General features: G+C 46.0%; 1 protein-coding gene and 1 long non-coding RNA gene across 4 annotated transcripts in view; one reads left to right on the forward strand and one right to left on the reverse strand.

The window, feature by feature from the left end:
- Positions 1-25,932, reverse strand: part of LOC141057033 (uncharacterized) — a 140,270-nt gene that overhangs the window by 12,261 nt on the left and 102,077 nt on the right. For 2 of the 3 annotated variants that reach the window (XM_073553527.1, XM_073553525.1), the window contains exon 2: positions 4,725-5,312. In XM_073553527.1, the coding sequence (XP_073409628.1) occupies positions 4,725-5,312 (588 nt within the window). Of the gene's footprint in view, positions 1-4,724; positions 5,313-15,497; positions 15,633-25,932 lie in introns of those variants that run through there. The other variant, XM_073553526.1, reaches the window with a different exon arrangement.
- Positions 15,902-20,128, forward strand: LOC141057034 (uncharacterized). Its single transcript, XR_012221968.1, has 2 exons — positions 15,902-16,037; positions 18,934-20,128. It is a non-coding gene; the product is annotated as an uncharacterized lncRNA (long non-coding RNA).

Raw genomic sequence — 25,932 nt, forward strand, 5'->3', positions numbered from 1 at the left:
TAGCTTTCCTAATAGCCATAACGTCAGCCCGTAGGGTAAGCGACATTCAGGCATTGTCTAGGCGCCCACCTTTTCTTCAGGTAAAAGAGGATAGGGTAATACTTAGACCCGACCCAGCGTATTTACCAAAAGTAGCCTCCAGCTTTCATAGGTCGCAGGAAATGGTCCTTCCATCCTTCCTCCCTAATCCAACTAATGAGAAAGAGGAGAAGCTACACACTTTAGATGTTAGGAGATGCCTCTTGGAGTATCTAGCGGCTACCGATCCCTGGAAGAAAGACAATGCCCTCTTTGTCTCCTACCAAGGCCCTAGGAAAGGTCTTAGGGTGTCCAAATCTACACTAGCCAGGTGGATTAGAGAAGCAATCTCGTTAGCTTATGCCTCAAAAGGTAGAGTAGCTCCGGAGAAATTGAAGGCGCATTCCACCAGAGCCGTGGCGACCTCGTGGGCCGAGAGATCGGAAGTCTCCATCGACCAGATTTGTAAGGCGGCCACTTGGTCCTCTCCGAGCACTTTTTATAGTCATTATAGACTAGACTTGGGTGCCTCTGCAGACCTTTCCTTCGGTATCAGGGTTCTGCAGGCTGTAGTCCCCCCCTAAAGTAGTGATTACTCTCTGTAATTCTCTCAGGTGGTGCTGTCATGGACGACCGAATAAAGTCTTAGTTACTCACCGGTTAACGGTATTTTTCGGAGTCCATGACAGCACCCATAGATTCCCTTCCCTTAGTTAATTTGGGTGTGCACGTCTTCCCTTTGTACATATCCACGGGTGATAAAGATTTAAGTATTAATATTGTTGTACATATAATCATGCATTAACCTTGGAGGTCCTCTTTTTATACTCTGTAATCCAACTGATGCGTGGGAGAGGTGCCGCCCTTTTTGTATCTGTAGGTTTTCCTGTTCCTAAGAAGGGCGGATCCCCTCTCTCAGGTGGTGCTGTCATGGACTCCGAAAAATACCGTTAACCGGTGAGTAACTAAGACTTTCATCTTGTCTGGAAGTTGACTGGACCCCTCACCTGGAGGACGCAGCACTGAAGCGGGCATCTGTGTGCACCGGAACCATGAGTAAAGCCCTTTGGAACTACATGCAATTGTGTCTTACACATTCTTTCCATGCCTCACACCCAGCTCTGCTACATACTCCACTCCACACTTCCTCACCATCTACCAACTCACTTCATCTGCCCTGGGACTACAGCTCTACCTATGGAGAGCTTCTACATCTCAGCTGCACCACAACATCTGTCCCAGAGAAGCAACACTGCAGCGCTGGTAAATCTGACCAGAAACCACAGGTGGCGTCACAAATCACTTCATAAACTTTATCCCCATCAATTCTACCCCTTTTACATGACCGCCTGGGGCCACGGACCGGGTCACCGCCACTGTGACATTTCCCACTGAAGTTAACAGGCCCAGCGCCGAGTATCCCACGGCCTCTGGGGCGCGTCAATTGCCACTGGTGATCAATGCATTACCTGAGTCCTGGCCACGTTAGGGAAGCCTGGAGAGGCCATTCCTCCAGGAGACGGCTGAGGGGCAGGCTGTGGGGTTTGCGTATCAAGCCCCGCCCCTCATTATGATGTCACAACGGTTGCCATGGCGACGCTGATGTCATCATAGGTTGCAAGCCCCGCCGCCGCTCATTATGATGTCATATTGTTTGACTATGGGATGGAGGATGTGTGATGGGTAGGTATATGGGCACTGGACTATGGGATGGAGGATATGTATGATGGGTATATGGGCACGGGATTATGGGATGGCGGATATGTGTATGGGCACGGGACTATGAGATGGCGGATATGTATGATGGGTATATGGGCACGGGACTATGGGATGGAGGATATGTATGATGAGTATATGGGCATTGGACTATGGGATGGAGGATGTGTGATGGGTATATGGGCATGGGACTATGAGATGGCGGATATGTATGATGGGTATATGGGCACGGGACTATGGGATGGAGGATGTGTGATGGGTATATGGGCACGGGACTATGGGATGGAGGATATGTATGATGGGTATATGGGCATTGGACTATGGGATGGAGGATGTATGATGGGTATATGGGCACGGGACTATGAGATGGCGGATATGTATGATGGGTATATGGGCACGGGACTATGGGATGGAGGATGTGTGATGGGTATATGGGCATTGGGCTATGGGATGGAGGATATGTATGACGGGTATATGGGCACGGGACTATGAGATGGCGGATATGTATGATGGGTATATGGGCACGGGACTATGGGATGGAGGATATGTATGATGGGTATATGGGCATGGGACTATGATATGAAGGATGTGTGATGGGTATATGGGCACTCGACTATGGGATGGCGAATATGTATCATGGGTATATGGGCATGGGACTATAGGATGGAGAATATGTATGATGGGTATATGGGCATGGGACTATGGGATGGAGAATATGTATGATGGGTATATGGGCATGGGACTATGGGATGGAGGATGTGTGATGGGTATATGGGCACTGGACTATGGGATGGAGGATATGTATGATATGATGGGTATATGGGCACGGGCCTATGAGATGGCGGATATGTATGATGGGTATATGGGCACTCGACTATGGGATGGCGAATGTGTATGATGGGTGTATGGGCACGGGCCTAAGGGATGGTGGATATGTATGATGGGTATATGGGCATGGGACTATGGGATGGAGGATAATTATAATTTGCTACAACTAACCACAGTTAATTACTATGCCCGGGCAGCGCCGGGCTCTTCAGCTAGTAGATCATAATCCTGCAAAGGAGTGAAAGAGTTAACCCACCATAGTAGACAATGTAAGTGCACTTCGCATACAGTGCTCTCCAAACCCACACTCAGGGCCGCCATCAGGGCATTACAGCCCTTACTGCTGCATGGAGCCCGGTCAGCAGCAGTACACAGAGGGGCCCGCAGGTCCAGGGCCCCACTCTTGTGCTTCTGCTTATTGGGCCCCATAGTGCATTAAAATACTGTGCAGTGCGGCGCACACGTTGGCGCTGGGGCTCGGGAGCCTTTTTGGAGCTGTCCAAGGCCGTCTTACCTAGTTGGCTGCGCAGCTCCTGCTCGGCTGTAGTTAGAATGTATGGGCTCCCGGCAGGTCCTGACTATATCCCATACATTCTAGCCGTCTCAGTAGTGAATGCGCTAGAATGTATTCAGGTCCTGACTATATCCCATACATTCTAGCTGCTTCACTGCTGCAAACACTAGACACCCCGGGAACGACTGAGGTAAGTATAAAAAAAAAGTTTTTGTTTTTTTTAAAAGGGTGAGGTGGGGGGGTGAGACTGCAGATGATGAAGTAAGGGGTACTGCAAATGATGAAGTCGGAGTGATGGGGACTGCAGATGAAGTGAGTGACAGGGAGCAACAATGGAATTGAAGGTGGGGAGAGCAAATAATGATGAATTTTGTGGATGGGGGAGTAAGTGATGTATTAAATGTGGGGAAGAGCAGTTGATAATGAAGAGAGGTTGAGAGAGAGAGAAGACATGACAGTGAATTGAGGTAAAATGGGCATGTAACTATAATAAATCAGGCAAGGGTTAGAGCGGGAGGTACATAGTGGGGGGCGTTGAGGATAAAGTGACTGGCAATGAATTGGGGGAAAGAGTACAGGTGCTAATTAATTTATATATTAAATGGGGAAAGTGTATGTACAGATAGTGGGGGCACAGTGGCAGATTATTATTTATATTTGGAATGGTGGATTGCATAATAACCAATTATATATTAACTAGAGGTGTGCCCGATGCTATCGCATCGGGAGGGAAGTGTGTGTGTGGGGTGTGTGTGTGAGTATGTGTGTGTATGTACGTGTGTGTGTATGTACATGGTGGGCAGGCGGCGGCGGGAGGGTTCAGCGGCGGCCGGGCTCCTGGCGGCGGCCAGCTGGCTGGAAAGACCGTGGCTTGCGGCCTGTGCTGGAGATGGAGTGCGGCGCCACCAGAGTGTATTATTTTAGGTCCAGTGGTCCAGCGACACGCTGTAATGTGTCTTTTGTAGGTCCAGCGACATGCTGTAGCGTGTATTATTTTAGGTCCAGTAACACACTGTAATGTGTATGTTTTAGGTCCAGTGACAGGCTGTAAGTGTAACCTTTTTTTTATGTACACCAATGCAGAGTCCGCTGACAGGTGCATCACAGCAATGACATGCTGTGACGCAGTTCATATATGAACAGATAGAGCAACTGAATTCACACATGCGCAGTGGCCGGGATCCCAGCGGCGGCTGTGATTCCAATGGCCGTCGGGATCGCAGCTGCGTCCTGGATCCGAGCAGCATCGCTTAGGTGTACCAAAATGGCGGTCGGCGTACTCCCGGTGCGGAGCAGTGGATTGTGGGATTCGGGGACATCCAGACGGAAGTGGATGACAGACAATTTAAGGCAATTATATATATATAGATGGAGGGTGCACGTCTGTATTCAGATGTGTAGTGTAGATGAAAGGGAAAAAGTGGGGAGTGTGCTCTGGCAGTGGTGCTCTAAATAACTGCTATTTTATGCAGAGACGAGTCCTGGCTGGAAGAAGTAATGGCGGTCTGTGCTGGATTAAAAAGAAACGCAAAGATGAAGGACTTCAGCTAGAGACGTCACTGGTGAGTCAGTGTGTTACCTGTACACTAACACTATACACTGTATACAGAGGTCCTGTGTATGATATCACCGGTGATCATTGCATTACCTGAGTCCTGGCCACGTTAGGGAAGCCTGGTGAGGCCATTCCTCCAGGAGACGGCTGAGGGGCAGGCTGTGGGGTTTGCGGAGTGTGGGGATGCTGCGTGGGCGTCACAGGAGTTGCCGGTGTAGGGGAAGGTAGCGGCTGCTGAGGAACTGTCCGTGGGTTCATGGTAGCCATATGCCGCCTCATCAGCTGCGCCTGCCGCAGTCTGTGTTGGATCTGTTGCTGCCGCAGCTTCTGTTTGACGTTGAGACAGAAAGGAACGGGGCACTTGTTCTCCTGGCAATGATTTGCATGGTAGCGACACACGCCAATAAGCTGTTTGCAGACAGTACACCCTCCATTTGTCTTGCGCTTGCAACGCTTTGTATGCTGAACACGCCTCTTCATTTTCTGACACGAAGGAAGCGAGCATTTGGCGTTGTGACACTTGCAGGCATGCACCAGTGACTGGATGCTCAGTCGCCGCGATTCCTGAGGGCTCTGGGATTGGGCTTCTCCTTGACTATTGCCCTCATCATCCAGACCCCATTTGACCATCTTGTGCTCGTGATTCTTCGTGTTGTAGCAGTTCACACATAGATCATAATCCTGCAAAGGAGTGAAAGAGTTAACCCACTGTTGTAGACAATGTAAGCGCACCTCACATACAGTGGTTTCGAGGCCCACACTCAGGGCCGCCATCAGGGCATTACTGCCCTTATTGCTGTATGGGGCCTGATCAGCAGCAGTACACAAAGGGGTTCGCAGTTCCGGGGCCTCACTCTTGTGATTCTGCGGATCGGGCCCCATTATGCACTAAAATACTGTGCACTGCGGCACACACGTCGGCGCTGAGGCCCAGGAGCCTTTTTGGAGCTGTCCACAGCTGTCTTACCTAGTTGGCTGCGCAGCTCCTGCTCGGCTGTAGTTAGAATGTATGGGCTGACGGCAGGTCACGACTACAGCCCATACATTCTAGCCGTCTCAGTAGTGAATGCGCTAGAATGTATGGGCTCCTTTCATGTCCCCACTATATCCCATACATTCTAGCTGCTTCACTGCTGAAAACACTAGACGCCCCGGGAACGACTAAGGTAAGTATAAAAAAAAAGTTTTTGTTTTTTTAAATGGGTGAGGTGGGGGGGTGAGACTGCAGATGATGAAATGATAGGGGGCTGCAAATGATGAAGTGAGGGGGGATGGGGACTGCAAATGAAGTGAGGCACAGGGGACAACAATTGAATTGAAGGTGGGGAGAGCAAATAATGATGAATTTCGAGGGTGGGGGAGTAAATGATGTATTGAATGTGGGGAAGAGCAGTTGATAATGAATAGAAGGTGAGAGAGAGAAGACATGACAATGAATTGAGGCAGAAGGGGTATGTAACTATAATGAATCGGGTTTAAGGGTTAGAGCGGGAGGCACATAGTGGGGGGCGTTGAGGATAAAGTGACTGGCAAAGCTTTGGGGGAAAGAGTACAGGTGCTAATTAATTTATATATTAAATGTGGAAAGTGTCTATGTACAAATAGTGGGGGCACAGTGGCAGATTATTATTTAAATTTGGAATGGTGGGTTGCATAATAACCAATTATATATTAATGGTGGGTGAACATCTGTATTCAGACGTGTAGTGTAGAAGAAAGGGAAAAAGTGGGGAATGTGCTCTGGAAGTGGTGCTCTAGATAACTGTTATTTTAAGCAGAGACGAGTCCTGGCTGAAAGAAGTGATGCGGTCTGTGCTGGATTAAAAAGAAACGCAAAGATGAAGAACTTCAGCTAGAGACGTCACTGGTGAGTCAGTGTGTCACCTGTACACTGACACTATACACTGTATACTATATACAGAGGTCCTGTGTATAATGTCATTGATCACTGTATTACCTGTACACAGACACTATATATAGAGCTCCTGTGTATTATGAGGTCACTGTGATCCCTGTATTACCTATACAATACAGTCATATGTTAAAGTTTGGGCACCCCTATTAATGTTAACCTTTTTTCTTTATAACAATTTTGGTATTTGCAACAGCTATTTCAGTTTCATATATCTAATAACTGATGGACTCAGTTATATTTCTGGATTCAAATGAGGTTTATTGTACTAACAGAAAATGTGCAATCTGCATTTAAACAAAATTTGACCGGTGCAAAAGTATGGGCACCCTTATCATTTTCTTGATTTGAACACTCCTAACTACTTTTTACTGACTTCCTGAAGCACTAAATTGGTTTTGTAACCTCATTGAGCTTTGAACTTCATAGCCAGGTGTATCAAATCATGAGAAAAGGTATTTAAGGTGGCCACTTGCAAGTAGTTCTCCTATTTGATTCTCCTATGAAGCGTGGCATCATGGGCTCCTCAAAACAACTCTCAAATGATCTGAAAACAAAGATTATTCAACATAGCTTTTCAGGGGAAGGATACAAAAAGTTGTCTCAGAGATTTAACCCGTCAGTTGCCACTGTGAGGAACATAATAAGGAAATGGAAGAACACAGGTACAGTTCTTGCTAAGCCCAGAATTGGCAGGCCAAGAAAAATATCAGAAAGGCAGAGAAGAAGAATGGTGAGAACAGTCAAGGACAATCCACAGACCACCTCCAAAGACCTGCAGCATCATCTTGCTGCAGATGGTGTCACTGTGCATCGGTCAACAATACAGCGCACTTTGCACAAGGAGAAGCTGTATGGGAGAGTGATGCGAAAGAAGCCGTTTCTGCAAGCACGCCACAAACAGAGTCGCCTGAGGTCTGCAAAAGCACATTTGGACAAGCCAGTTACATTTTGGAAGAAGGTCCTGTGGACTGATGAAGCAAAGATTGAGTTTTTTGGTCATACAAAAAGGCGTTATGCATGGAGGCTAAAAAACACAGCATTCCAAGAAAAACACTTGCTACCCACAGTAAAATTTGGTGGAGGTTCCATCATGCTTTGGGGCTGTGTGGCCAATGCCGGCACCGGGAATCTTGTTAAAGTTGAGGGTCGCATGGATTCAACTCAGTATCAGCAGATTCTTGACAATAATGTGCAAGAATCAGTGACGAAGTTGAAGTTACGCAGGGGATGGATATTTCAACAAGACAATGATCCAAAACACCGCTCCAAATCTACTCAGGCATTCATGCAGAGGAACAATTACAATGTTCTGGAATGGCCATCCCAGTCCCCAGACATGAATATCATTGAACATCTGTGGGATGATTTGAAGCGGGCTGTCCATGCTCGGCGACCATCAAACTTAACTGAACTAGAATTGTTTTGTAAACCGGAATGGTCACAAATACCTTCATCCAGGATCCAGGAACTCATTAATAGCTACAGGAAGCGACTAGAGGCTGTTATTTTTGCAAAAGGAGGATCTACGAAATATTAATGTCACTTTTATGTTGAGGTGCCCATATTTTTGCACCGGTCAAATTTTGTTAAAATGCAGATTGCACATTTTCTCTTAGTACAATAAACCTCATTTGAATCCAGAAATATAACTGAGTCCATCAGTTATTAGATATATGAAACTGAAATAGCTGTTGCAAAAACCAAAATTGTTATAAAGAAAAAAGGTTAACATTAATAGGGGTGCCCAAACTTTAACATATGACTGTATACACTATATACAGAGCTCCTGTGTATAATGTCACTGGTGATCACTGTATTACCTGTACACTGACACTATATACAGAGCTCCTGTGTATAATGTCACTGGTGATCACTGTATTACCTGTACACTGACACTATATACAGAGCTCCTGTGTATAATGTCACTGGTGATCACTGTATTACCTGTACACTATACACTTTATACAGAGCTCCTATGTATAATGTCACTGGTGATCGCTGTATTACCTGTACACAGACACTATATACAGAGCTCCTGTGTATAATGTCACCGGTGATCACTGTATTATCTGTACACTATACACAATATACAGAGCTCCTGTGTATAATGTCACTGATGATCAATGTATTACCTGTACACTTACACTATATACAGAGCTCCTGTGTATAATTTCACTAGTGATCACTGTATTACCTGTACACTGACATTATATACAGAGCTCCTGTGTATAATGTCACCGGTGATCCCTGTATTACCTGTACACTGACATTATATACAGAGCTCCTGTGTATAATGTCACCGGTGATCACTGTATTACCTGTACACTGACACTATATATGGAGCTCCTGTGCATAATGTCCCTGGTGATCATTGTATTACCTGTATACTGACAGTATATACAGAGCTCCTGTGTATAATGTCACTGGTGATCACTATCACCTGTACACCATATACAGAGCTCCTGTGTATAATGTCACTGGTGATCACTGTATTACCTGTACACTGACACTATATATGGAGCTCCTGTGCATAATGTCCCTGGTGATCATTGTATTACCTGTATACTGACAGTATATACAGAGCTCCTGTATATAATGTCACTGGTGATCACTATATTACCTGTACACTGGTACTGTATACAGAGCTCCTGTGTATAATGTCACTGGTGATCACTGTATTACCTGTACACTGGTACTGTATACAGAGCTCCTGTGTACTATGTCCCTGGTTATCACTGTATTACCTGTACACTGACAGTATATACAGAGCTCCTGTGTATAATGTCACTGGTGATCACTGTATTACCTTATTACCTGTACACTATACACTGTATACAGAGCTCCTGTGTATAATGTCACTGGTGATCACTGTATTTCCTGTATACTGACACTATATACAGAGCTCCTGTGTATAATGTCACCGGTGATCATTGTATTGCCTGTACACAGACACTGCATACTAAGTACAGATCTTCTGTGTAAAATGGCACTTATGGTGATAGTATTTTTTTTTTTATTAATGATCAGTATTGTAGTTGTCACGTGGACCCGTCCTGTGTGACGTGACCCGCAGGCCGGTAACTGTAACCAACAAGGCGCGGCACGTGATACAGTCCTGTGTGACACAGCCCGCAGGCCGGTAACTAAAACAACAAGACAAGGGAAGGGAATACAGTTACAACGGTGGGCCCTGCGATAGGGAAAGGGGACGTGGAGACCTCCTGCACTCCCCTGAGTCAGTGTCCCTAACGCTCCTAACGTTCTCTATGCCGGGGTTCCCTACCGGGCGCCGATCAGGAACCTGTCACCCTAGCACACCCTACACCTATGCCTTGCTAGGGAGCTGGGTGGCGCAGGCACTGGCCCCACGGCTGTACTAATACACACTAAGGAAAACCACAAACAGGGAAACACCACTTAGCTTTACTCTGTTGCTCTTGCTCCTGGCAACAGAGTCCACCACCAGAATGCAGCTCTCCTCCTGAATCACTGCCAACAAGCTCTGTCAGAGCTACAAGGAAATCCCCTATGACTCCTTCCACAACAGGGCTAAGACAGTGCTGCAAGGAACGCTCTCCAGCTCCTTCCTCCACCAAGGCTGATTGAAATGAACACTATCACCAACACTGATTGCAACACCTGTGACTCATTTATAGCAGCCAGAGCAATCACACCTGCATTATAATCATGTGCACGTAACTAAAGAAACCAGAGTGCAATGACGCTCACCACCACCGGGGGCAAACTTAGAACAAACGACACCACAGTGCACTAATCCTAATGGCCACCGGGGCAAAAAACAAACTTAAGCACAGCTTAAGAAAAAAAAAAAAAGGTTACCTGTGCTTTTTATCAGTCCTGATCCAGCATGGATCATGACAGTAGTATTCAGTCACAGTGTATGTATGTGGTATGTATGTGTGTATGTGGTATTATTGGTCATTTTAAAAATTGAAAAATAAATAAAAAATAATCCTAAATTGTATTTGATATTTTAACCCCTTAATGACCGCCAATATGTCTTTTAACTGACGTGAGATATAAGAGAATAGCATCCCCATACAGGTAACAATCCAGCAGCTGTTGGCTGTACACTATAGCTGACAACTTGCTGCATCAGCCACAATCAGTGATTGCACCGTCCAAATCTTTTTAACCCCTTAGATGCTGCTGTCAATAGTGACAACATCATATAAATGGTTTTCAGAGTGTGAGGGCTTCCTCTTTATCCACATCCGCACCCTAAGATCATGATTATGTGGTCCTAATGTTTGCCATGGCAATTCATGACCAAATAGTGGCCTTAGAGTCTGACGGCTGTTGTAACCTGTTCAGAAGCCAGCGACATTTAGATGGTAAAAATACACTTTTTCATTTCTGTCATGCCACTTTGCATTAATTCCTGAAAATCACCTGAAGGGTTAATAAACTACCTGACTGCAGTTTTCAATATTTCAAGGGGTGCTGTTTTTAAAATGGTTTTACTTTTGGGGGTTTTCCAATATATAGGACCCCCAAAGTCACTTCAAACCTGGATAGGTCCCGAAAAAAATATATTTGATAAATTTCCTTGATAAAATGAAAAATTACTGCTACGTTTTTAAACCTCCTAAAATGCTAACAAAATAAAAGAACATTTTACAAATAGTGCTGATGTAAAGCAGACATGCGGAAAATGTTATTTATGAATGTTTTTGTGCGGTATGACTATCTGGATTAAAGGGATAATCATTCAAAGTTTGAAAATTGCACATTTTTTAACATTTTTCTCAATTTTCTGATATTGTTTATAAATAAAAACAAAACATATTGACCTAAATTTACCATTATCATAAAGTACAATGTGTCACGAAAAAACAGTCTCAAAATCACTGGGATTTGTTGAAGCGTTCCAGAGTTATTACCACATAAAGTGACAATGGTCAGATTTAAAAAATTTCGATCCTTCACTAAGGGGTTAGAGTAGAGTAGGGCCCGGCCAGAAGAGTCTACCTTGTCATGATGGCAGAACAGAAAAAATCTTTAGGCCAAAACAAAAGCTGCTGGCTATGTGTATGATCTGGTGATGGGAACTGTTAACCCCTTCATGACCCAGCCTATTTTGACCTTAATGACCAGGCCATTTTTTGCAATTCTGACCAGTGTCCCTTTATGAGGTAATAACTCAGGAACACGTCAACGGATCCTAGCGATTCTGAGACTGTTTTTGTCGTGACATATTGGGCTTCATGTTAGTGGTAAATTTAGGTTGATAATTTTTGCGTTTGTCAAAAAATCAGAAATTTGGCAAAAATTTAGAAAATTTTGCAATTTTCAAATTTTCAATTTTTATTCTGTTAAACCAGAGAGTTATGTGACACAAAATAGTTACTAAATAACATTTCCCACATGTCTACTTTACATCAGCACAATTTTGGAAAGAAAATATTTTTTTGTTAGGAAGTTATAAGGGTTAAAAGTTGACCAGTGATTTCTCATTTTTACAATAAAATTTACAAAACCATTTTTTTTAGGGACCACCTCACATTTGAAGTCACTTTGAGGGGTCTATATGGCAGAAAATACCCAAAAGTGACACCATTCTAAAAACTGCACCCCTCAAGCTACTCAAAACTACATTCTAGAAGATTAACCCTTCAGGTGTTTCACAGGAACGAAAGCAACGTGGAAAGAAAAAATGTACATTTTAATTTTTACAACAAAAATTTTCTTTTAGCATCATTTTTTTCATTTTCACATGGGCAACAGGAAAAAATGGATCCTAAAATTTGTTGGGCAATTTCTCCTGAATACATCGATACCTCATATGTCGTCATAAACCACTGTTTGGGCGCTCGACAGGGTCCGTAAGTGAAGGAGCGCTATTTGACTTTTTGAATAGAAAATTAGCTCCAATCATTATCGGACACCATGTCGCGTTTGGAGAGCCCATGTATGCCTGAACAGTGAAAACCCCCCACAAGTGACACCATTTTGGAAACTAGACCCCTTATGGAACTTACCTAGATGTGTGGTGAGCATTTTGAACCTCCAGGTGCTTCACAGAAGTTTATAACGCAGAGCAGTGAAAATAAAAAATCATTTTTTTTCCTCAAAAATGATTTTTTAGCACGCTATTTTTTATTTTCGCAAGGGTAACAGGAGAAATTGGACCACAAAAGTTGTTGTGCAATGTGTTCTGAGTACACCGATACCCCATATATGGGGGGGAACCAATGTTTGGGCGCACGGCAGGGCTTAGAAGGGAAACAGCGCCATTTGACTTTTTGAAATTAAAATTACCTCTAATCGTTAGCGGACACCATGTCGTGTTTGGAGAGCCCCTGTGTGCCTAAACATTGGAGTTCCCCCACAAATAACCCCATTTTGGAAACTAGACCCCCTAAGGAAAGTGCCCCCAAAGTGCTCACTATGCATCTAGAAAAGTCTAGATGCATAGTGAGCACTTTGAACCCCCAAGTGCTTCACAAACGTTTATAACGCAGAGCCGTGAAAATAAAAAATATTTTTTTTAACTCAAAAAATTATTTTTTAGTGAACAATTTTTTATTTTCACAAGGGTACCAGGAGAAACTGGACCCCAAAAGTTGTTGTCCAGTTTGTCCTGAGTACGCTGGTACCCCATATGTGGGGGGGACCACTGTTTGGGCACACGTCGGGGCTCAGAAGGAAAGTAGTGACGTTTTGGAATGCAGACTTTGATGGAATGGTCTGCAGGCATCATGTTACATTTGCAGAGCCCCCGATGTACCTAAACTGTGGAAACTCCCCACAAATGAGCCCATTTTGGAAACTAGACCCCCCAAGGAACTTATCTAGATGTGTGGTGAGCACCTTGAACCCCCAAGTGCTTCACAGAAGTTTATAACGCAGAGCCGTGAAAACAAAAAATCATTTTTTTTTGCTAAAAAAAAAATGATTTTTAGCCAGCAATTTTTTTTCCACAAGGGTAACAGGATAAATTGGACCCCAAAAGTTGTTGTCCAGTTTGTCCTTAGTACTCTGATACCCCATATGTGGGTGGGGAACACTGTTTGGGTACACGTCGGGGCTCGGAAGGGAAGTAGTGGCATTATGAAATGCTGATCTTGATGGAATGGTCTGCGGGCGTCATGTTACATTTGCAGAGCCCCTGGTGTGCCTAAACTGTGGAAACCCCCACAAGTGACCCAATTTTGGAAACTATACCCCCCAAAGAACTTATCTAGATGTGTGGTGAGCACTTTGAACCCCCAAGTGCTTCACAGAAGTTTATAACGCAAAGCTGTGAAAATAAAAAATCATTTTTTTTCATCAAAAAATGATATTTTAGCTCGCAAATTTTTATTTTCCCAATGGTAACAGGAAAAATTGGACCACAAAAGTTGTTGCCCAGTTTGTCCTGAGTACGCTGATACCCCATATGTTGGGAGGAACCATTGTTTGGGCGCACGTAAGGGTTGAGAATGGAAGTAGTGACATTTTGAAATGCAGACTTTGATGGAAAGGTCTGCTGTCGTCGTTACGTTTGCAGAGCCCCTGATGTGCCTAAACAGTAGAAACCCCCCACAAGTGACCCATTTTGGAAACTAGACCTTCCAAGGAACTTATCTAGATGTGTGGTGAGCACTTTGAACCCCCAAGTGCTTCACAGACGTTTATAACGCAGAGACGTGAAAATAAAAAAAATCATTTCTTTTCAAAAAAAATAATTTTTTAGCCCCCAATTTTTTATTTTTCCAAGGGTAACAGGAGAAATTAGACCACCAAAGTTGTTGTGCAATTTTTCCTGAGTACGCTGATACCCCATATGTTGGGGTAAACCACTGTTTGGGCACACGTCGGGGCTCGGAAAGGAGGGAAGCACTGTTTGACTTTTTGAACGCAAAATTGGCTGGAATCAATGGTTGCACCATGTCACGTTTAGAGACCCCCTGATGTGCCTAAAGAGTGGAAACCCCTCAATTCTAACTCCAACCCTAACCCCAACACACCCCTAACCACAGTCCTAACCCCAACACATCCCTAACCCTAATCCCAACCCTAACATAACCCTAACCTCAACACACCCCTAACCCTATCCGTAACCCCAATTCCATCCCTAACCCTAATTCCAAACCTAACGGAAAAATAAAATTTCTTTATTTTATTAGTTGATCCTGCCTATGGGGGTGATAAACGGGGGGTTTATTTACTTTTCATTCTATTTTGATCACTGTGAGAGTTTATCACAGTGATTAAAATAGAATGAAGGGAAATTGCAGTCGGCGGGAGGACTGCGCATGTGCCCGACATTTTCAAGACGGCGGCGCCCATGGTCCGGGACCGTGGGACACCGGGAGGCAGAGAGGGACATCGGAGGTACCGGGGGGGGGGGGGGTCGGAAGTTGGGGGGAGCACAGAGAAGGGGGAGGGGAGCCGATGATGACGGTGGCGGCACATTGCCGCCGTCAGTCGGTATCGGGGGCCGATCGGCCCCGTGAGTCGTGGGGCGGGGTGGTCGGATCACGGTCTCCAGCCATGGCCGATGCTACTGCAGCATCGGCCATGGCTGGATTGTAATATTTCATCAATTTTCATTGATGAAATATTACTATCGCTCTGATTGGTTGTTTCACTTTTAACAGCAAATCAGAGCGATCGTAGCCACGTGGGGGCGAGGCCACGCCCCCTGTGGTGAAGAACAAAGCCCCCTGTATCTGCGGGTCTGGTGACCTTTCAGTGACCCTGGTCATCCGACCCGCAGGGGGGCTTTAAAGTCATGACGCCACATAGGCGTCATGGGTCGTTCTGGCGTCAAAGGTCGTGAAGGGGTTAATGTGTGATTGGTGAGAAGTGGAGTTTTTCCAAGAGAGAGCGGTGGGGCTGTGGACAGTTCGAGGGGTGGAGCCTGGGCGGCGTCTCAAGGGGGCCCCGATAATTTTGCCATATGAGGCCCTGAAATCCCTAGTGGCAGCCCTGCCCCCACTCACCTCACATACAGGACAGTGCCCGCCGTCTCCCCCTGGTGCTTGCACTCGTTGCAGGTGTGCACACATCTGTCTTGTCCCTGTGTGCGCAGCTCCCCCAGCATGCACAGCGTGGACCACTTGGAGCGACGCAGCGAGGAGAACTCCCAGTGCTTGTCCCGGGCCAGAGACAGAAACGCCTCCGTCCGTCCACCAATCACAGCTCAGAAGGGGATCCGGATCCACGATGGGTGGGAGGGAGTTGATTAGCTGATTGCTATGGGAGACGCTACGGCTCCTTCCAGGTATGACGTAATTTCCGGGGACGCGTCATACCGGGGGTCGTGTTCTCTCTAGTGATGGGAAGTTCGGCTCTTTTTTGGTGATTCGGCTCTGCTCACCATAAAGAGCCGGCTCTTTAAACGGCTCTTTTTTTTTAAATAGAAATCCGGTTTCCACAGTCCTGGCTCTTCTCTCTGACTTGGCAAAAGCAGGAAGAGAAGCCTCCATTACACATTGGTCTCAGCCGTCTGATGCCGGCGTCTGTGAGCAGCAGGGAGCGAGGTCAGCGGCCTCACTGACAAACAGGAGTGTTTATTAATTAACGGGTTGATGTCTTCTTAGGTTTTTGGTTGAGGGGGCTGATACTCGGGGCTATCTAGTGGGATTTGGGGACTTAATGTTTGTGTGATCTGGGAGCTTTGGGGGGTTTAATGCACGCTTGCGGGGTCTGGTAGGGTCCCGGGGGGGGGGGGGTTACTGCACGCTTGCGGGGTCTGGTAGGGTCCCGGGGGGGGGGGGGGTTACTGCACGCTTGCGGGGTCTGGTAGGGTCCCGGGGGGGGGGGTTACTGCACGCTTGCGGGGTCTGGTAGGGTCCTGGGGGGGGGTTACTGCACGCTTGCGGGGTCTGGTAGGGTCCTGGGGGGGGTTACTGCACGCTTGCGGGGTCTGGTAGGGTCCCGGGGGGGGGGGGTTACTGCACGCTTGCGGGGTCTGGTAGGGTCCTGGGGGGGGGTTACTGCACGCTTGCGGGGTCTGGTAGGGTCCTGGGGGGGGTTACTGCACGCTTGCGGGGTCTGGTAGGGTCCCGGGGGGGGGGGTTACTGCACACTTGTAGGGTCCCGGGGGGGTTACTGCACGCTTGCGGGGTCTGGTAGGTTCCCGGGGGGGGGGTTACTGCATGCTTGCAGGGTCTGGCAGGGTCCCGGGGGGGGTTAGTGCACGGTTGAGTGGTAAGGGTAGGGTCCCAAGGGGTTAGTGCACGGTTGAGTGGTAAGGGTGGGCTCCCAGGGGGGTTAATGCAAGCTTGCCGGGTCTGGTTGGGCCCTGCATTAACCCCCCAGGAGACAGCCAAACCCCACATGCGTGCATTAACCCCCCCCCGGAGCCAGCCAGACCCCACAAGCACGAGGAGGTTAATCCACGCTTGTGAGGTCTAGTTGGGTTCCCTGGGGGGGGGGGATTAATACATGCTTGTGTGTCTGGCTGGGCTCACGGGGAGGGGGGTTAATGCATGCTTTTGTGGTCTGGTTGACTCCTTGGGGGGGTTAATGCAGGGCCCAACCAGACCCCCCAAGTGTGCATTAATCTCCCCCTACCCCCCGGAAGCCCTACCAGACCCCACAAGCGTGCATTAACCCACCCTGGGGACAACCAGACCCCACTAGTGTGCATTAATCTCCCACACAGAAGCCCAACTAGATGACACAAGTGTTCATTAACCCACTCGGGGACAACCAGACCCCAAAAGTGTGCATTAACCCCCCCCTGGTCTGGTTGGACTCGGGGGGGGGGGGGGGGGGATTTAATGCACAATTGTGGTGTCTGAGTGTTTTGGGGACTTGATGCTTGGGGCGGATCGGTCTGCATCTGTTGTGACTTGAAAGGGGGGGATTGATTTTGGGGTAGACGCTCAACTGGTAGGGGGTTTTTGTTTGGGGGAGAGGTGCCATCTGGTGGGGGTTTATGCTTGGGGGGGGGGGGGGGGTTGTCCGACGGGGGGTAGACATCCGATGAGGGTTTATGCTGGGGGGGATGGACATCCGGTGGGGTTTATGCTTGGGGGGGGGGGGGTGGACGTCCGATGAGGGTTTATGCTTGGGGGGTGGACGTCCGATGAGGGTTTATGATTGGGGGGGTGGACGTCCGATGAGGGTTTATGATTGGGGGGGTGGACGTCCGATGAGGGTTTATGATTGGGAGGGGTGCACGTCCGATGAGGCTTTATGCTGGGGGGGGGTGCACGTCCGATGAGGCTTTATACTGGGGGGGTGCACGTCCGATGAGGCTTTATGCTGAAGGGGGTGCACGTCCGATGAGGCTCTATGCTGAAGGGGGTGCACGTCCGATGAGGCTTTATGCTGGGGGGGGGGTGCACGTCCGATGAGGCTTTATGCTGGGGGGGGGGGTGCACGTCCGATGAGGCTTTATGCTGGGGGGGGTGCACGTCCGATGAGGCTTTATGCTGGGGGGGTGCACGTCCGATGAGGCTTTATGCTGAAGGGGGTGCACGTCCGATGAGGCTTTATGCTGGGGGGGGGGTGCACGTCCGATGAGGCTTTATGCTGGGGGGGGGGGGTGCACGTCCGATGAGGCTTTATGCTGGGGGGGGGGGTGCACGTCCGATGAGGCTTTATGCTGGGGGGGGGGTGCACGTCCGATGAGGCTTTATGCTGGGGGGGGGTGCACGTCCGATGAGGCTTTATGCTGGGGGGGGTGCACGTCCGATGAGGCTTTATGCTGGGGGGGGTGCACGTCCGATGAGGCTTTATGCTGGGGGGGGGTGCACGTCCGATGAGGCTTTATGCTGGGGGGGGTGCACGTCCGATGAGGCTTTATGCTGGGGGGGTTGGACGTCCGATGGGAGCTTATGCTTGGGTGTGGGGGGTTGGTGTCTGATAGGAGCAATGCTGGGGGGGGGTGTGGACATCTGATAGAGGTTTATGCTTGGGGGTTAGACGTTCGATGGGATTGATGCTGTGGGGGAGGGGCATCCAATGGGGGGTTTAAGCTGGGATGGCGTCCGATTGGGGGGTTGGTGCATGTGAGGGAGGGGAGGGGGCATCTGATGGGGATTTGCACTTGGGGTGGAGGGGGCGTTTTGGTTTTGTTGGGTTTATCCTATCGGGTCCACTGATTAGTGTGAGGTGGAGGTTTATGATTGGAGAGGGGGGTTAGGCTGTGTGGCCCTCTAATTGGTGGTGTGCAAGGTGGTTAATGCTTCATTGGAGCACAGAAAAAGCTATGGTTGGTATGCTGCTTATGCTATGCAAAAAAAAAAAAAATTAGGTCTCATCCCCCTTCTCCCCCCCCAGAGAGGAGGGTACACCACCAACTGGCACGAACCTAATCCGCTTTAGCTTAGTGCCAGTAGGAGGCAGACATGGGTCCGGACCGCCCAGGCTGGTTTCTGCCTTAGGTCTTGATTTTTTTATTAATGATTTCCCTTTTTCTTTCAGATATGGCTTTTGAGGGCGACAGAGTGGAATTATCACTCTGATCTCCCACCTAGAATTGTGTCACTACCGCATCATCTGTGGTCTACGAGGCAGGGCCCTAACACATCAAGAGTGTTTGGGGTTTCCCGGCGGACGGTCCTTGCCACTAATCCCCTACCCTCTCGCTGCCCAGAGCCAGATAGAGTAAGGAGGGAAGACAAATCCGTTACCTGCCAGTCGCCCGAAAGTCTGTGTTCAGGTTATTCCATGCCCGTCTTCAACACCAGTCTGCGAAGAAGGATTTGGGATCTTCAGGACAGGTATGTCCTACCAGGCAGTGAGGTGGCTCCATTAAAAAAAAAATGAAGGGACAGGACAAATATGTCCTAGTTTTCTCCTAAGCAATATGGACGTCTCCTTGGGAAACCTTCCTTCATGCGGCCTCCACGTTTTCCAGATGCTCCTGCGACCCTATGCTTAAAAAAAAAAAAAAAAAAAAATCCAAGCTCTCGTCTAGCCTTCTCCGGTGGCCGAGCCACACCACCAGCGCCCTGAACAATCATGCACGCCAACTTTGTAGTGCTTCCTGCCCTCTGCCTATCAGGGTAAGAGGACTTTTCTTCTGCAACAGAGGACTAAACTCCCGCTTCCCAAGAGGTGCACAGTCCAATTGTGGTTGTTTTGAAAATGTTCTGTCCAAAAAAAACAACCAACAGGACAACTCTCCTACTCGACAGGAAAAGAGACCTTCATTCAGGCCAGCCCCCTCCTGGCGTCCACGAACCCATCAGCGCTGGTCTGCTAGGCCTAGATCTAGCAGACTCCCTTTGGCATGACGGCGTGTTCCCACCTTGGATGTCTCTCAGGGTTGGCTGCCGTCTCCTTCACTATTCAAGGCAGGTATTATGATCTCTGGTCTGAAACACCGAAAGCAGGCCTGGGGGGGCCGAGACACAGACCCTTCCATCAGTCCTGCCCGTGTGCACCAACAGCATATTAGTTGTACAATACATAAGAAATGCATAAAATGAAACAAGCAAAAGTTTTCAATGCAAAAAAAATGCACTTTTATAAAATTAGAAAGGTTTCTATATATGTAAGAATGTTATTTAGCCAATATTTCTGTAAGTAAAAGTCTGAGATTTCTGTGGGAAATCTTAATTTGTTCCTCTTAAACTGGTTCTGAATGTAAATAAAACATTGCTCTAAGTCTCCATATTGTAATTTAGCTTTTTATTTCATGCATGGGGCAGGACAAATAACAGGGTTAGACAGGTAAACCACTTTTGAAACCACGAAGTTCTCTTGTACAAGCTGCATAGATGTAAACCTGCCTAAGGCTGAGTTCACACGTGGCGTTTTTTTCGTGTTTCCGCGATGTTTTTGCCGCGAAAAATAAGCATCCCATGCATTCCTATGGGATACCGCAATGCTGCGGTTTTTACCGCGGCGGAATCGCTTCGTGGTAAACGCAGCATACTCATTAATTTCACGGAATCGCGGTGATCCCGCACCCATAGGAATGCATTGTTCTGCTTACTTTCCGCATGTGGCTGTGCACACCATGCGAAAAGTAAGCAGAACATTTGCAGATGGTACCTACTGTCCGGAGGAGAGGAGACTGTCCTCCAGGCTTTGGGTACCATATCCCTGTAAAAAAAAAATATAATTTAAAATAAAAAATATTGTTATTCTCACCTTCCGGCGTCCCGCGCCGCCTTCCCACCTCTCTCCACGCTCCCGGTCCCAATAAGCCTTTGCGAGCGATGACGTCTGTTCTCGCGGGATCGCGAAGTCTCGCGGTTATTCTCACGACGTCATCGCGAATGACCGTGAGACATCGTCATCCCGCGGGAACAGACGTCATTGCGGTAATTGTTGCAGAGGATTACTGGGACCGTGGAGAGAGGCGGGAAGGCTGCGCGGGATGTCGGAAGGTGAGAATAACAATATATTTATTTTTTTTTTATTGTTTTTTACTTTTCTATCTTTTACTATTGATGCCGCATAGGCGGCCTCAATAGTAAAAAGTTGGTCACACTCGTCAAACACTATGTTTGACGAGTGTGACCAACCTGTCAATCAGTTCTCCAAGCGATGCTACAGATCGCTTGGAAAACGCTAGCAATTCTGCAAGCTAATTACGCTTGCAAAATGCTAGTTTTTCCGCAGGAAAATCGCGGGAATTTAAAACGATTTTCCCGCGGAATGGAATTCCGGAATTGTCGCGGTAATTTCTGGGAGAGTTCCGCTACATGTGAATCCAGCCTAAAGGGAACCTGTCACCAGGTTTTCCCCATAAAAAAACCGGTACAAACTGGTGTGTATGGAGCGTGTAAGCGCACGTTCACACTGGTCACTGAACAGAAAAAAAAACAGACAAGCATGATTGAATGCCCTGCAGTAAATAGCATAGTGCATGAAAATAATATAGGGGATTTAGTTAACAAAAAAAAGCCATCCCACCACTTCACGGTGACCGTAACTGGGACAGTTCTAACTCTAATATTTAAAACCTTACCGTTTAGTCCTGTGACATGCATGTGGATAAGGACTGAGAAGGACTAGACCCAAATAGTGGACACACAGAAATGGGAAACCAAATCAATATACAAAGGTTTTTAATATTAGTTAGGACTGTCCCCATTAGGGTCACTGTGAAATGGTAAGATGGCTTTTGCATTTTTTTTTTTTTTTTAATTAAAAAAAAGACTTGTTAAAGTACCCTATATTTTCATGCACTATTGCTGTTTATTTACTACAGGGTATTCAATCATGGTTTCTGTCCCACCCCCCAATATAAAGTGCTACCACTACCTGTATGTCGCCATATACAGCATTGTAGAATACTGTGTATATAGTACAACCACTACCTGTATACCCTCTACAGCATTTTATAAAGCACGACCACTACCTGAATGTGTATGTATGAGTGTGTATATATATATATATACACACACAAGATTCTGGAATGCCAATCTACATAACGTTAATTGTTTGTTTTTTTAATTACTTATTAGACTTGCCTAGGGGCAGTCCCATCCAATGGGCTTCGCTAGTCTAAATCAGGTGCCTCCTGCTCTTCTATCACTGTCCTTCTTTCTTTGAGGCGATAGTGCGTCCTAAGTCCATCCACACAGTGTCTTCCATCGCGCTCCGGTGCAGGCTCACTTCTCTCTGCGCTTTGCAATACTTTGTGCTTGGCAGGGTAGAGACAAGTTCCTGCACAGAAGCGTGATGGGGAGGTTGTGTGGATGACGTACGATGCATCATCCACAGGACGGAGGACTGCGCTGGATGAAGACCAGTGACAAACATAATACCAGACCGCCTCGTAGGTGAGTATAAGAAGTTGAGTATAAGAAGTTATTTCCATTATGCACATTGGCTTAGGGACATATGTACACCACTCTAGACTAGTGTGTATAAGGTCCAAAAAGATTCCAAGGCAAAGTGCACATATATAAAATGAATGATAAAATCAACACTAAGTCCAAACTATCATTATCATCAGTGCACAAATGGACAATGCAAAAGGACAGATCAGAAATTAGAGTAACCAACGACAAAGAACCCCGAAGGAATGTCCAATATTCAAATAAAGAAAAATATTAATTGTGAAATACACAAACCATAAGGAGGGGTGGGGAACACAATATCAAAGAAAAAGGGTCAACACAGGGGACAATGATTTCAAATCAATGTAATGTGGCCAGTTGATATTATAACATAGTACCATACCATTATTATTATTGAAGTATAGCAAAGGTCAATATAACAATAATTATGCCACAAGAGTAAAAGATGCAATCAAAAAAGTCCTGATGTACAGATATATGCAGGCATATGGTAGGTAAATATAAAGTGCAAATTCAAAATGGTCAACCCAAGAAGGAGGCTACAATGGAGCAACAACCAAAATTGGGGCAAATAGCAGGACATGTATGTGTGTCTGTAAATATGGTAGACATAAGTAAGTCCGCTCAATGGCCACCCGATTTTTACCTCATGCCTGTGTGTAAAGGTCCCCAGGATGTGCCCTGCCCCAAGAAAACACAGTAGTTTAGCCCCTTTACCCCCGAGGGTGGTTTGCATATTAATGACCGGGCCAACTATTGCAATTCTGACCACTGTCCCTTCATCAGGTTATAACTCTGGAACGCTTCCATGGATCTCGGTGATTCTGACATTGCTTTCTCATGACATATTGTACTTCATGTTAGTGGTAAAATTTCATTCATATAACTTGCGTTTATTTGTGAAAAAAACAAATTTGGTAAAAATTTTGAAAATTTCACAATTTTCCAAATTTGAATTTTTATGCCCTTAAATCACAGAGATACGGCACACAACAAACTTAATAAATAACAGTTCCCACATGTTTACTTTACATCAGCACAATTTAGGAACCAAAATTTTTTTTATTAAGAAGTTATAAGGGTTAAAGGTTGACCAGCAATTTCTCATTTTTACAACACCATTTTATTTTTAGGGACCACATCACATTTGAAGTCACTTTGAGGGGTCTATATGGTAGAAAATACCCAAAAGTGACACCATTCTAAAAATTGCACCCCTCAAGGTGCTCAAAACCACATTCAAGAAGTTTATTAACCCTTCAGGTGCTTCTCAGGATTTATTTGAATGTTTAAAAAAAAATGAACATTTAACTTTTTTTCACAAAAAAATTAATTCAGGTCCAATTTTTTTTTTTTTTTCACCAAGGGTAACAGGAGAAATTGGACTGCAAAAGTTATTGTGCAATTTGTCCTGAGTACTCTGATACCTGATATGTGGGGGGGAACCACTGTTTCGACACATGGCAGAGGTCAGAAGGGAAGGCGCGCCATTTGACTTTTTCAATGCAAAATTGGCTGGAATTCAGATCAGACTCCATGTCACCTTTGGAGAGCCACTGATGTGCCTAAACAGTGGAAACTCCCCACAAGTGACCCAATTTTGGAAACTAGACCCCCCCAAGTAACTTATCTAGATATGTAGTGAGAACTTTGAACCCCCAAGGGCTTCACAGAAGTTTATAACGTACAGCTGTACAATTAAAAAAATCATATTTTTTCCACAAAAATGATCTTTTCACCCCCAGTTTTTATTTTCCCAAGGGTAACAGGACCCCAAATGTTATTGTGCAATTTGTCCTGAGTACGCCGATACCCCATATGTTGGGGTAAACCACTATTTGGGCGCATGGCAGAGCTCGGAAGGGAAGCAGCGCCATTTTACTTTTTTGGCTGGAATTGAGATCGGACGCCATGTCACGCTTGGAGAGCCCCTGATGTGCCTAAATAGTGGAAACCCCCCACAAATGACACCAGTTTGGAAACTAGACCCCCCCAAGGAACTTATCTGGATGTGTGGTGAGCACTTTGAACCCCCAAGTGCTTCACAGAAGTTTATAACGTAGAGGCATAAAAATAAAAAACAACATTTTTTTTCCACAAAAATGATATTTTTGCCCCCTATTTTCCCAAGGGTAACAGGAGAAATTGGACCACTAAAGTTGTTGTGCAATTTGTCCTGAGTATGCTGATACCCCATATGTGGGGGTAAACCACTGTTTGGGCGCATGGCAGAACTTGGAAGGGAAGGAGCACCGTTTGACTTTTTCAACGCAGAATTGGCTGGAATTGAGATCAGACGCCATGTTGCGTTTGGAGAGCACCTGATGTGCCCAAACAGTGGAAACCCCCCCAATTCTAACTCCAACCCTAACACATCATTAACCCTAATCTCAGCCCTAACCCTAATGGGAAAATGGAAATAAAATACATTTTTTTAAATTTTATTATTTTTCCCTAACTAAGGGGGTGATAACGAGGGGTTTGATTTACTATTTATAGCGGGTTTTATGTTTGGCAGCTGTCATACGCTAAAAGACGTTTTTGCATCACCACATTTTGAGAGCTATAATTTTTCCGTATTTTCACCCACCGAGTCATGTGAGGTCTTATTTTTTGCGGGACGAGTTGACGTTTTTATTGGTACCATTTTCGGGCACGTGACTTTTTTTGATCACTTTTTATTCTGATTTATGGGACGCAGAATAAACAAAAACCAGCATTTCATGAATTTCTTTTAGGGGGTACCGTTCCACGTGTGGTTAAATTGATAAAGCGGTTTTATTCTTCGGGTCAGTACGGTTACAGCGATACCTCATGTATGTCTTTTTTATGTTTTGGCACTTTTATGCAATGAAAACAATTTTATATAAAATATAATTATTTTTGCATCGCTTTATTCAGCGAACTATAACTTTTTTATTTTTTCACTGATGATGCTGTGTGGTGGCTCTTTTTTGCAGGACAAGATGACATTTTCAGCAGTACAATGGTTACTTCTATCCATCTTTTTGATCGCGTGTTATTGCACTTTTGCTCGGCGGTATGATGATAAAGCATTGTTTTTTGCTTTGCTTTTTATTTTTATTTTTTAAGGGGTTCACTAAAAGGGTTAACTAATGGGACAGTTTTATAGGGCGGGTCGTTATGGACGCGGCGATACTAAATATGTGTACTTTTATTGTTTTGCTTTTTTATTTCCAAAAAATGAATTAGGGAATTTTTTTTATTTATTTAGTGATTTTTTTAAAAATAATTTTTACGCTTTTTTTTTTCCTTCACTTTATCTTATTGTCCCGGGGGGGACATTACTGTAATGTGTCAGATCGCTGATCTGACAGTTTGCACAGCACTTCTTCCGTGCCTGCTCTCTGCAGGCACTGAGGAAGCTGCCTCCCTGCAGGCCACCGAGGCCATCTTGGATCCGGGAAGGAGACCGTCAGAGCAGAGCAGCACATCGTGCTGCTTTGGGGGTCTCAGGGAAGCACGCAGGGAGCCCCCTCCCTGACGATGCTTCCCTAATCCTCCGGTACACTGCGATCATGTTTGAGCCCATACAGTCTGTATCTACAATAATATATACCTGACAGGAGCCCGTACAGTCTATATCTACAATAATATATACCTGACAGGAGCCCGTACAGTCTATATCTATAATAATATA

This window comes from Dendrobates tinctorius, unplaced genomic scaffold, assembly GCF_039654945.1.
Source record: "Dendrobates tinctorius isolate UK_male_01 unplaced genomic scaffold, ASM3965494v1 ptg000202l, whole genome shotgun sequence".
Classification (NCBI taxonomy): domain Eukaryota; kingdom Metazoa; phylum Chordata; class Amphibia; order Anura; family Dendrobatidae; genus Dendrobates; species Dendrobates tinctorius.